General features: G+C 38.5%; 1 protein-coding gene across 10 annotated transcripts in view; it reads left to right on the top strand.

Annotated features, from left to right (window-relative positions):
- The window catches only part of Nrg3 (neuregulin 3), a 1,068,996-nt gene that overhangs the window by 471,401 nt on the left and 579,701 nt on the right, over window positions 1-17,894 (top strand). For all 10 annotated transcript variants that reach the window (XM_052734004.1, XM_052734003.1, XM_052734001.1 and 7 more), the window contains exon 2: window positions 715-844. In XM_052734004.1, the coding sequence (XP_052589964.1) occupies window positions 715-844 (130 nt within the window). The remainder of the gene's footprint in view (window positions 1-714; window positions 845-17,894) is intronic.

Below are 17,894 nucleotides of genomic sequence, written 5' to 3'. Positions count from 1 at the left end.
TTGGCTCTTGTTTAGGGAACAGTGGTGAGGAGAAAATGTATGAACACATACTATTTATTTGTTTGGTGGTTTAGCTGTCATAGAACTTGCTTTGAAGACCAGGATGGCCTTGAACTCATGAAGATTGGCCTGCCTCTGCCTCCTGAGTGCTAGGATTAAAGGCCCGTGCTAGAATGTTCTGGTACAATTTAATTTTGTATGCAGTGTTGAGAAGTGAATCCAGGATCTTGCAAAACTAGGAATGTTTTAGCTATTTCAGTCTTTGGGTTTTTTTATTGTTTTTTGTTTTGTTTTGTTTTTTGTTTTTGTTGTTTTCCAAAGAAAGGCAATACTATACAACTTAGCCTATCTTTGAATTCTGTATATAGCATAGGCTTTCATTGAACTCATGATCCTCTGGCCTCCACCTATGGGTTGCTGGCAATAGAGATGAGCTTCTTTCTGCCCACTCTCAAGTTATTTCCCTGAATATTTTTCTTTTTTGCTTAGTTGAATACCAGGATACAGAACCTTTATAAATGGAGGACTGAAAACTGAATATAGTAGATTAATTCAGCTGTGTAGGTTAGTTTCATTGAAGACTGGTGCTGTCTATCTCCAATCCCCCTGATATAGCCTTTGCATAGTCCTGGACTCACAAATCCAGCTAATGATAGAAGTGGTCTGTAGTATAATACATGTCAACAGCATTTTCCTCTTTTCTCTCCTCTTCAGATACTACGACATACTCTACTGAACGATCTGAGCACTTCAAACCCTGCCGAGACAAGGACCTAGCATACTGTCTCAATGATGGCGAGTGCTTTGTGATTGAGACCTTGACAGGATCCCATAAACACTGTCGGTAAGCTCCTTCAACAGATAGATTAAAGATTAGACCCTCATTGAGGACAAGAAGTAGAGGGTGGTAGCCAGCTTTGACAATACAGTGTCTGGGTGTGTACAGAGCAGCTGTTTTAGTGGAGAAATTGAAACGGCAAGGAATAAGGCTCATACCTTGTTGCTGTTTGAGGAAGAAACAATAGAAATAAGATAGATGTGGCTATGTTTTGTCTAACAGGTCAAAGAAGATTTACTTCATATCTGCCAATTTAATGAAAGTGATTATTTATTTTCCAAAGCTTGTATTTATGACATGAGACACAAGCTTATATCCTGTCACTCAGAAACAATTCTTTCCTCAGAAATAATCCTTCCTTGCAAATCTAAGAACTTCAATAAGAGACACAGACTGCTCATCTTAGAGAGTCTTGGTGTTCAATGTGAAGCAAATCCCAGAGACTGCACCTGTGTCCAGAGAGAGCTGGGTTTTATTATGATTCTGCTGCACTTATTAATTTCAGACGTTTTTGAAAACACCTGTGATGAGAAACTGCTCTCTAGCAAGATGTTGTAAATGAATTGATTGTCCTGCTAGGACCCAGGTAGAGAACCACTTAAGAGAAATTCCCAGTAGATTCAGGAAGGTGTTTAATTGGTTTTCAGAGACACCGGTTTGTATAACTGCTAAAAATACAAGCAAGGGGATATAAACAATGCACTCCTAGACAGTGCCACTTTAAGGCTCAAAAGAAGAATCAAATTAGCATTCAAAAGTTATTTCCCACCATGCTTTTATTTCCAGCACTACCCTTGTAATTTGTTTTTCCTTGCAATTGTACATGCTTCAGTGACCATATGTAACCACAAACCTTCCCTTTCCTTTATTTACTCTCCTCATCTGACACAGTTATTAAATTAATTATGCTGAATCACAAAGCAGGGAAAATTGTGACTTTTTCTCTATACCGCTTTATAAAACTTTATCCTCATGTTGTTTTATTAAGATGACTCAGAAAAAATGTATCTTTTAGTGGTGAGATCAGAATGTGACAGCAAATCTGACTTGCTTCACAAGCAACCATGAGTCCATGAAGAGGATTTGTGGCCACTGTGGACAGAGATATAGGTGTGAAAGGACTGATGAATGTTGGTAGAGGTTCTCTGTCCTATATCAGGGTAAAGAGAAGACAATGTTTCTTTACCTAGGACATGGAACTTTAATGTGGTTTAGTCCTTTCAGTTACATACCCACTTCTCTGTCTTCTGAATTTACCCTAATTTAAATTTTTTTATTTTATTTCTACTTTCTGCAAACCTGAGTGGGAAATGAAGGAAAGTATGGATAGTTCCATCCCACACTTTTTGTTATGCCTCTGAGAATGCTGGCAAGTCGTATATAAGTGATCTTAATTTCTAGAGGGAAAAACATATGGGCATCCTTTTCAGAGCCATGTCCATGTCCAAGGTCTTTTAGTCACTCAGCCAAGTGTTAAAGTTACCTTAGTCCACACAGTTAGGCCATGATGTGAAAATTCTTAGTAGGATTGGTGGCATGATTTGTTACTAGACATCATATGCTGGAGGCATAGTCCTGCATGTGTTGATATTGCGGTGATGGCTTTGAAGAGTCAGAGACTAGTGGAAGGTAATTAGGTCATGGATGTTCCACCCTTGTGAACAGATTAACATTATCTCCTAGAAAATTAATACAACATAGAAGTGTGTCAAATTCAGTAAGACAGGATATGTTTCCTAAGAAGCATGTTGTCATGAATAACATGACCCAATTTTTTCCCTATCTCTTAGTAATGGTTACATGTGCACTGTTTTATCTATGGCTAGTTTCTTCTTTGTTTCTCTGCTACAGTGTGATACAATATCACTGCTATCCTGATAACATGATGTCTATGTTCCCAGTCACTAGAATAATAAGCCAAATTCACTTCCTTATTTTACACATTGCTTAGCCCCACTTACCTTGTTATAGTAATAGCAATACAAAATAAAGCAAGGCATCAGACAGTCAATTAAGCTGACCTCATTATCCACTGAAGGAGAGATGAATTAGAAGAATCAGTTAATAAGGCATGGTGTTTTACTGCAAAGATGGGTCAGATCTAACCCAACCAATGTGTGCCAGTATGAGTCATCTGTTCTAAAATTGAATATACAGAAAAGGACAGAATGATTCAAAGTCTTTTCAAACATATGGTCTCACTAATTCCTTAAGTTTATGAATTTATTAGTCTTCATTTTAATTTTTTTGTATTTTAGATATATCAATTGTAGAAATTATTGGGGCTCACTGTGGCCTTTCCACATATGCATGCATTGTTCAGCTGTCCTGTTCACTCCCCAGGACCTTGCCCTATTCCTAAGTTTCTCTTCAGTTTTGTTTCCTATTCTCCCACATCTCTCCTGTCTCTACTGTCCATTACTTCATTCCGTACTTCTATGTTGTATTAACTTTCTAGGATTGCTAACGCCAAGAATGGCAGACCATATAGTTTAACAACTGAAATCTGTTGTCTCCCAATTAGACAGATTAGAGGTCAATGATCAAGATGACATTTGGGTTGGTTTCTTTTGAAGACTCTTGACTTAGACTATGTGGCACATCTTCTTTCTGTGTCTTGTCATTGTGTTCCTTCTGTAGATGTCTGAGTTTATATCTCTTCTTCTTGTGTGAATACCAGTCATAATGGATTACATTCCACCCGTGAATTCTTCCTAACTTCATTCTGGTTTGGAAAATAGGATAGATTGCTTGCCTCACACACTTAAGCCCTGGGATGGTTGCTCCTGAGGTTGCCAGAAAAAAACAAACAAAAAACAAATAAGCAAATATAATCCTTAAGTAAAGAATTTTTCCACATGCATGCTCACACTCTGAGACATTGGAAATCAATAGCTCACCACAGGGATTTATTGAAACCCTGTTTAACCCACAACAGCAGGTCTCATGTTCAGAAAAGGAATCTTTATTCATACATGTGTATGTCTAAATTTTGTATCTCATACAATTGGAAATGCATCAGTGTCTTAACTAGAAGGATGTGTAATACTTGGGCCCTCTGTCTTCATATTTCTTGCATATTTTGGTTCCGACAACCTATTATTTAACATAGAGTGACAACAAAGCTAATCATGACAAAAGACCAGCTGTGTACAGAATCAGAACTCAAGTATGTTAGTAGACACCCAGTCTATAAATCTCTTACTAGTATAAATAAGTCACACATCACACTTGCCTGCTATTCATCTCCCAGGTCTTGCCATGAATATCACACATCATACTTGGCTGCTATTTATCTCTCAAGAGGTCTGTGAATCAAAAGCACACATTTGTTCCTGCATCAGCCACTCTTAAACTTTCCGAGGCAGTTATTAATACTATGCCATTTGGGTAGCACTCTATTTAAGTAGTAGTATGTTTCATTCACTCTTCCCCTATCTGGCAAATGTGTATTGGACATCTTCTATCACCAAGGTACTATTGAATAAATACATACAGAAATGAATTTAAGAATTAAATAGCACTGCAATTTGTGATGTGTTTGCAGAAGTAGTGACTGGCATGACACTCGTGGCAGATTTAGTATGTATTAATTACTGGAAAATGTTCCAAGTAAAATAAGACCACATTTAATGTATTGTACATCAATATAAAGACATGTATATGTATCAACTTGCTATGATGTTTTTCAGTTACAAAATACTATAAATCAAAGTCTGAGATAAATCATGATAATGTTTTCTTGACATTCTTTGTCTAAAGTTGCAATGCTATAACAAACTTCTTCATCTATTTTTCCTTGCTGTGAGAAATAATTGTGCTCTGGCATAGACCTCTTTTGTAAATGGAATTAGTAACAAAGCTTCCAGTAGAGATTCAAAAAATACTTCATCAAACACAAAAGTGTTCATTCAGAGCTCTATGTGGTGACACATGCCTGTAATCCCAGCACTCCAGAGTCAAAAGCAGAACGATCTCTGTGAGTTCTAGGTCACCTTGGTCTACATAGCTACAAGGTTGCACAGTGAGATTCTGTCTCAAAAAGTAAACAAGAACAAAACTATACACAACGAAAAAGTGTTCGATAAGGAAAGCATGAGGAAAGATCAGTATGGAAATCAAGAGGGGCAGATTGCTCAATAAATGGTGCTCAGGCAAACCAAACCCAAAGCATATGTTTTTTCCTTACTTCGTACATTAACAGTTATCCTCAGTGATGATGAAAGTTAATGAATTAAGTAAGTAAATGAAACCTAAAGAAAACAAATAAGCTTGAATATTTATTTAAGTCAGCAACTGTAAGGACATTTTAAACTAAAATAAAAAAATGGAAGAAAAAATAAGCATAACGTGGCTTTAGATCAGAATATTTGAAACATCATTGTTTGTTTGTTTTCTGTATCTAAAAAACACATCAGAAACAAAAATAAAAGAGAAAACTGACTAACTAATGTTGCACAATCTTAACTAAGAGATGTTACATAGTATCCTAAGGTTGAGATGAAAACACAGTCCAAGTAGGAAAGTGGAGAAAGGGACAGAATACACTATTTCCTTTAAGAGGAATCCAGGTGATAAATGGACACAGGAGATACTGGACCTGACCTCTCAAGAAATGCAGTTTTTCTTTTTCATTTTCTGGGGGCAGGAGTCATTGTTTGATTTTTAGCTTAACCTATATTTAGGGACTGTTAAAAGTAAATTCTCAGTTTATAAATATTCTTAAAAGTGTCCTAATGGCATACAGGTTGTTAAACATTTTGTAAAAAGTGTTTCTGTGCATTCAAAAGTCACTGTATCTCAGAACACAGCCAACAGAAATGTATGTTAGGAATTATATGTAGGAATGTCACCAAGTTTTTTGTTTGTGATTGCAAAAAAAGAAAGAAAATACTAAGGTCTGAGTTTAAATATGCCTACACATTGGAAAGTCTCTGCGTAGGCAGAGACTGGCTCTCCACTGTTTTAAGAGGATAGGGGTGTTCATTTTGTCATGCTATATGTGAAAACTAGAATATAAGATAAAGCTGAACATACTATATAGTGTGTTCATCTCAAAAAGGAGCTAAGTAAATAGGCAGGGAAAGGTTTGTAGTGATTATCTTCTTTGAATTGTGTGTTTTCTAAGGCCTCTGTATATTACATGCTTGGTCTAAGACACTTGAGTCCTGCTTCTGGTCTTCACATTAAGAGACAGAGTTTCCACATGAACTATGAACCAATGGCTGAGGGGTCACCAACTGGATCAGGCCCTCTGAATGGGTGAGACAGTTGATTGGCTTGATCTGTTTGGGAGGCATCCAGGCAGTGGGACCGGGTCCTGTGCTCATTGCATGAGTTGGCTGTTTGAAACCTGGGGCCTATGCAGGTTCACTTGGCTCAGCCTGGGAGGAGGGGACTGGACCTGCCTGGACTGAGTCTACCAGGTTGATCTCAGTCCGTGGGGGAGGCTTTGCCCTGGAGGAGGTGGAAATGGGGGTTGGGCTGGAGGGAAGGTGAGGGGGGATGGGAGGGGGGAGAACAAGGGAATCCGTGGCTGATATGTAGAACTGAATTGTATTGCAAAATTTAAAAAAAAGTAAAAAAAAAAAAAAAAGAGAGATAGAGTTTCCATGTCTCTACTCAGTCAGTGTCATTATATTTCACTGTCATTTGGCTGAGAGCAGAACTTTCAATTAAACACTTACAGATTAAACCAGTATCAGGTCTCTTTGAATGTGCCTGTTCCATTTTATTAATATTTTATTGATAGTCTTTACATCAGCTTTTGAGAGAATAAAAACTGGATATAGTAACAAAGATGATCTTAAAAGAAATGGAGAAGAGAAGGGAAGGAAATGTGAGACGCACCATCTATAAACATCATCTTTGTGTGAAGGAGATTGCCATCACCACTAAGATTGCTAGACAGCTGATTGGGCCTACTGTGCTCCAAGGCCAAATTTGCTTCCAAAGCCTGTGACTCTTCTGAATTGAAGCTAATTAAATGTTTCACTAGTATTCTGGGGGTAGGGAGGGGGCTCGAAAGATTTTCCAAACTTTGGCAACAATCACATTTGACTTGGATTTGACCTAACATGATCATTTGGGAAATCTATTGACTTGAAGTTTATTGAATCATTTCAAATATGGAACTTCTGGGAAAATAAGAAAATGATTCACCAGCAGCTCCTTCTCCAAGTGACACTGAAGGGTTGTTGGACGCACACAGCCGCGATAGCAATGGAGGGTGGTGTTGGGTGAGTTTGGAGAGGCAGCAGCTGGGGTGGGGAGGGCAGCCCTGGAGGCCTTTCTCCACATTGCTGTGTCTCATTCTTCATGGGGAGGCTTTGAAATCAAAGCTCCCATTTTTAAGGGAATTGATTGGGAACAGTACAACAATATCTCTGTGCTCGAATATATAAAATTACAGGACTAGCCTGGTGAGTTCTTTGCTCTGTCACTTTGTAGGTCCATTAGCTCTTCAGGCTAGCAAGGGTCCTCTTTATCAAATGGTTTTCCAGTAAGTACTCTGAGAGCAGTGGATAATGATTCCCTGTGGTTGAAGCAAGTCATAGCGAAAATGGGGATCTGGCACACATCCCTGGAAGGTATCGACAAGAGAGGCTAGAGGCTGACATGCCTATAAATTCAGCCTCAGCCATACAGCCCTTGCAGAATGGGGTTAATAACAAGGTGAAGAACCTTAGAATAACTTTCAAGTTCTTCCAAGAAATGCTCATGAGAAGAATTGTCATGGCCCACATATAATGTGTGTTATTTGCAATAACCATGCTTATAAGAGGTGACCTACAGATTGCTCTTGACAAGAAGAAATGAGCTGAGTTTTAATAATTCTTCTCTGTGGATGGAATTTGTCAAGATAGGCTCATTAACTCAGAAATCAAACAGACAAACAATCAACACAACATGTGATGCCACAATTCCAGGACATCTGTGTAGTTGGCTGCCTCTTTTAGTTTTGCTTCTTTGTATTGACCAAATTTGGTATAGTAAGATAGTTAAATGTTGTACAAAAGACAGAGGAACCAAATCTAAGAAGGAGTAAATTAACATAGAATTTAGTATTGACCAAATTTGGTATAGTAAGATAGTTAAATGTCGTACAAAAGACAGAGGAACCAAATCTAAGAAGGAGTAAATTAACATAGAATTTAGTATTGACCAAATTTGGTATAGTAAGATAGTTAAATGTTGTACAAAAGACAGAGGAACCAAATCTAAGAAGGAGTAAATTAACATAGAATTTAGTTATTTTTCTAAGACTCTTAGCTTATTTTGTTTTCTGACATGTCAACTCTAGCTGAAACAAGAACTTGTACTTTTAAGTGTCATTATTATTAATTTTTTGCTGCATCAAATTTTTGACATGAATCTGTGTTTTTTTTTAAAGTTTCCTAGTTTAAGTTAGAGTTTATGGGATATGAAACAATTCTAAGCACTCAAAGCTAAGAGACTAAGGCTAAAGCTTCATATAATTTTCTACTGGCTGGGTGGCATTTTCAACAGTTATTCAGCCAAAATCATCACTCTACTATATAATAACAGAAGATTAATATATACCTGAAAAGTCTGATAAAGTAATTAAAATTAAAAGCATAAAAAAAGGAGCAAGATGCTTGATACTTCTTTCTCAGTGTGCATGTGTGTGCATGTGAGTGATGTTGCATAGATATCATCAGCCTTCGGCAAACATGCTCTCGATGGCTTTCATTGTGAACAAAAGAAAAGAAAACCAAAGAGGACTGATTCATCTACACAGACACACATTCTCACTCACGCAAATCCTGGATGGCATAGCTAATTTTTGAATCCCTGCAGAAGAAACAAAAGGGAAAATATTTGGAATGCTTGATATGTCAAAGTTGCATACAAACAGGTGATACTCAGTACATGGGCCATGTCAGATCACTGGCAGCTGGTAGATTGCTTTGGATAAGTTACTCTTCTGGCAGCTGGTAGATTGCTTTGGATAAGTTACTCTTAGTTATCTTTCATTGTGAGGTTCAAAACTACTCTTTAGATATGTGCCCAGCCTCCTCCAACCCCATCAGTTTCTGTTTACTTGTGTGGGACTGTGCTGACTCATTTTTCATCTGTGAAATGGGGATGGACACGATATTTTCTGGCAGTGTTGCTGGAGTATCAAATATCTGAATGTCGATCAGAAAATGGAAAATGCAATGAAAATGCATGACATGGTTGCTATGTGGTATCTAAAATGATCGAATTGACTTTTGGTCTGTCTCTAACATCTTATGATAGTGCTGTTAATTAAAACTCTCTTAAAATCAATGCAGCGCTGTTCCAGCTGATCGAGCCTGGAATTTACCTATGCTGTGACTTAATCACATTTCCCTTATAGCAGCCTGATGGATTCAGGGAGATCTATAGTTCAACAGTGTCTTTAAAGGATATTTTAATTGGAAGGCAGAATAAATGTCTCAGTGGGTTGAGAGCATGGACTGCTCTTACAGAGGACCTGAGTTCAGTTACCAGCACCCACGTCAGATGACTCAGAACTATATGTAACTTCAGCTCCAGGGATATCTGAGGCCTCCAACCTCCAGACTTTGAAGATACCTGCACTCATATGTTCCTATTCATATGCACACACATATACATAATTAAAAATAAAATGAATATTTAAAAATGATTCCTCTTTAGAAAAAGTAATTAAAATACAGATTCTTCTTTCCTTCCTGATACTTCAAACAATGTCTCCTTGCTGTTTTAATGGTTCCCAAAATGACTGACTGATTGGAGTCAGTGTCTGTCTTTAACTAACAGACTGACAAATTATATATCTTCTCTGACACAGTTTCCTTGTCTCTTAAGAGGGGGAATGTTACTATTTTATGGAGCATTGTAAGACTAGCATAGAATAAGCATCACAAGTTGACAGATGAGTATAATATATTAATAGTAAACTACACACTCTGTCATCCTATTTGCATGACCATGAGTACACAGCATTGGACTCATCCCTTGTCACCTTTACAGATATTCACAGCCTGTGTACACAAAAAGCCTTGTTCCCATATTTCCCTTGAGTCCTACAATCAGATTTGAAGAAAACTGACACCTGTCATTCTTAAGAACATTAATGACTGATAGTGTCTCAGGGGTACCTTTTCAAAACAAGCATCCTTGTGTGTGTGTGTGTGTGTGTGTGTGTATATATATATATATATATATATATATATATATATATATATATATAACATATACAAAGCTGAACAATTCTCTCTTTCTGCCTCCTGTGTGGACTGTTCTGCCTGAGATCCTGTAGGAATATTTTCCATAATACTCAATCATGGGTGTCAACAGGAAACTACTTCTCCCTGGGGACTGTTGGTGCCTAGCTGGGATGCAAGATGCTAGAAAACTTCCCTGATTTGAGATAGAATCATGTAGTGATCTATGTCCTAGGTAGAATATAGCTAGTGTGTCACAGATATAATCAGATATCTATTTTTTAAATAAGAGCAAATCTGTAAATATTTTATCTACCAAAAGCCTGCTTATACAGTTGTGAATATCAACTAAAGCACCAGAGGACCTGCTGTGCAGGATCCTCAGGCAGATATTCCAATAAAGCCCTCTCAGATAACAATGTCTTGCATGTTTGAGCTATCTCACAGGGCAATGGGAGAGTTTGTAAAGTCCTTCTATGCTTTCAATGTTTCCTCGTGCCATTGAAAGGCCTCTTAGTCTATCCTTTATCACAGTATGGCCCGAAACTCTACATTTCTGTGAACGCTTTCTTTTCAACTAAACCTTGGTCTAAGCAGCACTTTACATATGTTTGTGATAATATGAAGACAATTCTATAGTTTTAAAATGTGTCCACCAAAGTATCAGTCTTTTTGACCCAACAGGCAAGTACTAACTCCACTGTCTTCAGGCTTAGCCCCTCCACTCAACCCTCCTCTCTAAAATCATTCTGGCCCAGGAATCTCCAAATCTAACTGCTTGAAAAGGAAATGTCTAACCCTGACTATCTTTAAAGCACCCCCATCAACTCTTCAACAAATTATATTCTGAGGAGTCATACACATAGTTATCCAAGATCCCAAACTGACTTTATTTTGTGTTTTCTGGAAACATTGCCCCACTATGTAGCCTAGCCTGACTTTAAATTTGCAATTAACTCTTGTCACTGCCTACCATGTGCCTGTGCCAGGGTTACAGACACACACATCTCTGTGTCCTGATTAGTTTTCCAACTTTTCCTATAGAATGGATAGTTTTTCTAATATTGTCTATAAACTAAGTGAAAATGAATAACAGGTCATGTTAAGCAAGACAGAATAATTACAAAGCAAATGAAACAGAAATTCATAGAAAATCAAGCCTACAACATGCTTATGTGTTCCTTTTAAAATTAATTGTTAAAAAATACAGAAGAATATACAGAGCAGGGTGCCCGGAGGTTTTTGCTATATCCCATGCCTGTATCTTGTACATATTCCCATGTGATTTGTATTTTATTTAGTTACCTAGTATTAATAAAACTGGGGATATAGAGATTGTTCAGAAGTTAAGAGTACTGATTGCTCTTCTGGAGGATCTGGGTTCATTTCTGAGTACCCAAACAGTGACTAACAGCCATCAGTAGCTCTGGTTTCAGGAGTTCCAAACCATCTTCTGGACTCTATGGCAGCAGGTAAACATGTGGTACACAGACATACATGGAAGCAAAATGCCCATACACATAAATAAAATGAGTACCAGTTTTAAAAAACTCAAAAAATGAGATGATGGCATTAGTCTTCTTTTTGCTGAAAAAAATTAAGTGCTGGGTTTTAATTGGTTAATTTCTGTATGACCATGGTTTTATAAATGAGGAAATAGTTTTAGTCACATGAAGCAGAATCAGCTCTGTGGGCACATGTATTTATACATGACCAAATGCTGTTATACAAAGCACTGAAGTTTTGTGGAAACTGGACAAACAGGAGACCTCTGTACATACCTTGTGAGTTTATAGACCAGAGACATCAACACGGTTTGATGCTAGCAGAGATGCTGGACAAATTCTCACCATCCCTGGACAGCAAAGCCTGCACTTAGGACAGCAGGGAGATCCGTTCCAGAGTGGCCAATTAAATAAGTTATGTGACTGAAAATATTTATACACAAAAGCATGGAAACATGAGATGATTAAGAGATAAGCAGATTAAAATCATAAAATTTAAATTGCTGAAAAATATGCATGCACACATACATGCATACTCATGCATAAACACACATAAACACACCTGTCAGTGCTACCAGATGTAACATATAATCATCCGCTGTGTTTTTTCTCCATCCCTCTCACCCCCCCAAAAAAAATCCATGTTTACTTTATACACTCTTTTCATCCTTGCCATCACCTCTTAATCCTACCCAATGTTCCAGGCTCAATAAAGAGTGGCAGGAAAATATTAATAAGTGTTCTCAGAAAAAAAAAAAAAAACTCATAAAAGAGGGATCTTGATGGACCTCTCCTAGTTCAATTTTGTGTGAAGGGTTCTGTGATGCAGATATAAGATATTGGATATCCATGCTCATCGGAGCCCTGGGAGCTTCCAAGTTTAGGTCGCAGCAGGATTTGCATTTGACAAGATAAGAGCCCTCTCTCTCATTTTGAAGTCTGCTCTTGCTTGCCAACAAGGACATGGGTTGTTGAGCAGTTATTGGGGAAGAGCTCCTTCAAATCATGGGAGGGAAGAAAAGTCAAAATTATTTGGATGCAAATGAAAACAGTCACTTCTTTTCTGAATTATTTTCTCCCATCCAGGTGAGTCTCAAAGACTGAATGATACATGATAACATCACTCATTCCATTTGTTCAAACTATTTTTTATTGTGAATGTATAGTAGAGATAATAGTCTCATTTTTATGACCAAGTGTCATGCTTATTAAATTATGAAATCAATAATATTTTTATTCACCCAAAATTAACATAGAGCCTTCATCTACACATGTGAGACATTTGTTTAAAAAAAACCCAACCATTTAATAGTATAATATAATTAGTTTCTTTGAATATTAATAGCTTGGCATTGTAGTTATAAGAAATATTATTTTCAACTATTTGTTTTTCTCCATAAGGAATTGAACAAATTCATTCAAGGGTACATTTATCGTTACTATTAATCATCATTGAATAATACTATTTTAGGGATTCTTATTGGCATATTCAAATAAAAATGTCCAATATTTTTCCAACTGAAGAATATTTCTTTCCTGTTACAATCTACTGTGAGAACAAAACAGGTTCAAAGTCAGGAAGCCACATTTTGGCATTCACAGCAACACAAAGATTTAGTGGAAACCAGGAAAGAAACCCATAAGATTCTGACAATTGGTGGTTTTTTAGCTTTGCAAACACTGCTTTCTCTCTTCAACAAATGCTAAAATGCAGTGGAAGGAGTTATCATTTCAGTGGGAGGCTTCATTAAATAAATAAACCCAAGGCTTTAGGGCAGAGACGTGCTTGGAGATGAGACCGTGGAGAACAAAGAAGATATCCAGAGGAGAGCATGCCCTAAGCCTGGCATGCATGGGGTCCTCTGACAGCAGGTTGATCCCAGTGACCCTGTGCTCCTGAAGGGCAGAGAATCAATTAGGAACTCTGAATGTTCAGCTCTCAGGCTCTGGAGAGAAAGGCTTGTGTGCCAGTGGGTATCTCTGCTGCTGGAGAAAAGCATTCTCTGGCAGTTATAAAATAGAAGCTAATAATAGGCAAAGGGGAGTAAGAAAGCACCAGCTTGGAAAGAATTGTCAGGAAGGATGAGCTGATAAAGCGTAGACTTTAAATAAGGTCACAGCATTGCTACCATTTGGGGTGTTCTTCTGGGCTAATTTAGAGACACAATCAGAGTCACATGCATGCCTTCCTCTCTTTGACAAGGTTTTATTTGCACTGCACTCAAAGCTCTTTCTATTCTGCCTGGGTTAGCATATGTGAAAGAAATAATGATTATTTTAATGATATTAAATAGCAGCTTTGATCTCTTCTCCCACGGGCTAAGCAAAACATTATTTGGATATATAAAATGATCCATTTGTGAATATAAGTCCTATTTCTACATAGTATTCCAGTTCACCCACCTGATGCTCCCACCAGTCTCTGGCTTCTTCTTTGATACTGGGACCTATCATCTACTGAGTAAAGATAATTCAAGTGAATGAAATAAAATTCTTTGGGACTACTGTAGCTAGAGTTTTCCTGCCCTGCCCACAGTCAGGACAAATCTCTCTCACCTGCCATTCCCACAGCCACTCAGACCCAACCAAGTAAACACAGAGACTTATATTGCTTACAAACTGTATGGCTGTGGCAGGCTTCTTGCTAACTGTTCTTATATCTTAAATTAATCCATTTCTATAAATTTATACCTTGCCATGTGGCTCGTGGCTTCCCGGCATCTTCACATGCTGTTTGTCATGGCGACGGCTGGCAGTGTCTCCTTCCGCCTTCCTCTTCTCTCAAGTCTCCTCTCTGTTAGTCCTGCCTATACTTCCTGCCTGGCCACTTGCCAATCAGTGTTTTATTTATTAACCAATCAGAGCAACAGATTTGACATACAGACCATCCCACAGCAGACTACAGAGATGGCTCAGTGGTTTACAGCACTGACTGCTCTTCCGGAGAACTGGTGTTCAATTTCTAACACCCGTGTGACAGCTTACAACCACTTGTAACTCCAGTTACAGCAGATCTGATGTCTTCCTCTGCCTCCATGGGTACCAGACATGCATGTGGTTCACAGGCATATATGCTGGCAAAACAATCATATATGTAATTTTTTAAAAATTTACAAATACTTATCATCCTTAATTTTTAGAGCTCAATATGAAGTGTCAAATAGGTGATACAAGCAGTAATAACTGTCTTCTATTTTATTCTTTTTCAGTGTTAAGCACAAGATTAGGCCCTTTCTACAATGTTGCACAATTACCTTTTCATTGCTTCCTTTAAAAATGCAAAGGAATGCTGTGTCCCAGTGGGCACAAGAAAAAAAAGACGCCCCCTCAGGAAAGTGATACTGGTCATCAGGTGGCAGGACTGGCTGCCAGTATTGGGTCTGTCTTATTATAAAGTTCTGGATAAGGCATTTTTTCAAACTTACATCATTTTAAAACTCAACAAAAGGGCTTTAGAGATGGAACAATGGCTTAAGAACACTTGCTCCTCTTGAAGAGGCCACTGGTTTGATTCAAAATACCTACACTGGGTGGCACACAATCACCTATAACTCTAGCTCCAGGGAATCCAATGCCCTCTTTGACCTCCAAATTCAAGGCATACATGTTGTGTTGCTGTGTGATTAGACTTTTCCTGGAGGGATGCACAACACACTTGTCTACTCACCTCAGATAGAAAGTCTACCACAGACCAGAGTATGGATACCACCAAAGTCCAATTTGGTGACCCAGTGAGTTTTATCGGGTTAGTTACAGGAATATGAGGGGTTATTTACAGAAGCAAAAATGTCTCAAAGACAGGTGCATCACCAAAACCCACCCTTGTACAGATGAAAGCTCACAAAAGCTAGGAAATTGGCATATATTGCACAGCCTAAAGGCAGCTCAGCAGGTAGAGAATGTCCTTTTCAAGGGACTCAGTTGGTCAAAACCTCTTCCAGGTAGCTTGACTGGTTTCTGCTTTATGCAGGCAGCAGTCTGGTCTCAGAGGTTTCTCTGTGGCTTGGCTTGGCTGAGAGGGACCCTCAGCAGTCTTTATTGCTTAATGGGGGTGATGGTGGTGGTAGTAATGAATCTAGTCAGATTCAGGAATTTCCTAAAGCTACTTTGAGTTGTTTATCTTCTGCCTTCAAGAGCTTTCTTACAGGATGGACTGTTTCAACCTCTTAGGAAACTGCTACACAACAGATACACATGTATACAGGTAAACACTCACAAATATACATAATTTGTAATTAAGTACATACTGTTTTTAAAAACTCACCAAAGGCCATAGTTGAATACATAAAAGCCCAAGTTCTTCTCCCTCTAAAGATTCTGATTAAGTTAAGATCTAAGAATCATGATTTTACTGGTTTCACTCCTGAGAACTGCATGGGAAACTATCAGTAACACTGATGCCCCTTTTCTTTAACAAATAGATGGACTATTTATCTGTATGAGGATTCAGTTCAAGTATACATTCAGAGACACTAGTTCTGGGATGAGACCTGAGATTCTCCAGGTGTTGCCCATTTTGGCTTGAATGAAGGCCCACTGTCCACACTGGAACTACTGTGAAGGATAGAACCTTAGTACTCAGCACAGAATGGGACCATGATCCTGTCCAGAAGTCTGAATATTTCTTCTACTACCATATACTTGAAGCACAATAATTATGTTTGAATGGGCTTTCTTGTGCCCTTTTGATAGCATGTCTCCATGTTCTCTGGAAGACCTTCCTTGTCTCCCCAAGTTACCTTGTAAGCTCACATACCTCCCAATAAATATCCCTCAGTTCCTGCAGCAGGGATTGTTCCCATGGCCCTCTCATCTGCAGTAGCATCACAAGCCATTGTTTCTGCAAGCTTCTGTTACAACATGACTTTCTGCAAGCTTCTGTTACAACATGACTCTCATAGATCATGGGTTTAGGCAGTTTGTCCAAGCTGGTGGAAAGGATTCTTGGTGATATTCAAAACCATGGACGAAGCACTTGTTAAAGAGTGGCAGTAGCCATACCGTCCCAGTTGCCTATCTCATCTAGGATAACACATCTAGTGATTGAAATATGTGCATGTATATATTTAACATGTCATTTTAAAACTAGGGAAGTTCTGACATGTTAAACCAAGCAACATACTAAGTAAATTTTGCAGAAGGCAGTGCTTTTCAAAAGGACAATATTGATTTATGAAAATCTGTTCAAAGCTAGACTTTTCTGCTTTCTAGTGGTGTGATATTTGGTTTGTATTGTCCTTAATTTCTTCATTGAGTAGGAGTGGAATTGGAGGTCACTTCTAAAGGTCACTTTAGATTAACTGTTGAGAAAACTGAGTGAGGCTGTGTCCTTTTCCCTGTGTTGAAAAACACCATGAGCTGGCTGTATTCCTAGCAAATTTAAAAAAAGAGGTACTTCAGAAAAACAAGCTGTTTCTGGAAGAAGACATAGTTGCCCAGTGGTTTAAGTTAAGTAGTGTGTGACTATCACAGAGAAACCTGCACAGTGTAGACATCTGGACCTCTCTCTGCCTGTACTTCCCACTCTGGCATATCCATGTGCACAGCCAGGGGTTGTCAAAGGCCAGGCCCTGCCTGTTGGTGTGTAGGAGCACATCTAGAATCCCATCACTCAGAAGGCTGAGGCAGAAGATTGTGAGTTTGAAGCCATCTTAGGCTACACAGGAAAACCTTGTTATCAGACCCATAAATGAGCAAACCCAGAGGAAAATTCTGGATCAATAGGTTGGGGTGGAGCTGCAATTTTGCTTCCCCAGGAAGTCTCTAGTATGCTATGGGTATGGGTAATCATGGGATTGTCTTTGGCTAGCAAGGCCTTCAAACAGACTTTCTCAATATCAGTTGTACAGAGGAATCATTCAGATCCAACATTAAGATGTCCACATCGAAACACTAAAAGCCATTCAGAGCTCTGTAAGATTTCACAGCTGCCCAGGTTATTCCAGTCAGCAGCTAAGTGAGAGGTACAGCTCTGCCCTGCTGCCACAAGTCATGTACTTGCTGCCCAGCTCTTCTTATTAACAAGTACATGATTGCCATGCTAGTACACCTCAATGCAAGTACTTTCCAGTCCTTTCCACCTCGCTAGCAGAGGAAATGGATTAAGTGGGGACATGCTGCTGCTGTCTTAAAGCACCTTTTCAGCCTGGGTTTACATAGTCTAAGCATTCCCCTTTCCATTTCCTTCTAGTCCAGACCAACTTTGTGTTCTTCCTGTGTACCCTGTGGGTGTATTTCCAGATTGCTATGGATGACTTTATAATAGTCACTTTCAAATTATCAGTGTTATGCCTGTCTCTAAGTTCACCAGAGAGTCCATGGTTATAGTTTTGAAGGATTTCTATTAACCCCCCC

The sequence above is a fragment of the Peromyscus californicus genome, unplaced genomic scaffold (assembly GCF_007827085.1).
Source record: "Peromyscus californicus insignis strain IS unplaced genomic scaffold, ASM782708v3 Scaffold_12__1_contigs__length_115047231, whole genome shotgun sequence".
Classification (NCBI taxonomy): domain Eukaryota; kingdom Metazoa; phylum Chordata; class Mammalia; order Rodentia; family Cricetidae; genus Peromyscus; species Peromyscus californicus.
Note: the sequence above shows the minus strand (reverse complement) of the source record. Positions and strands in the feature narration are given on the sequence as shown.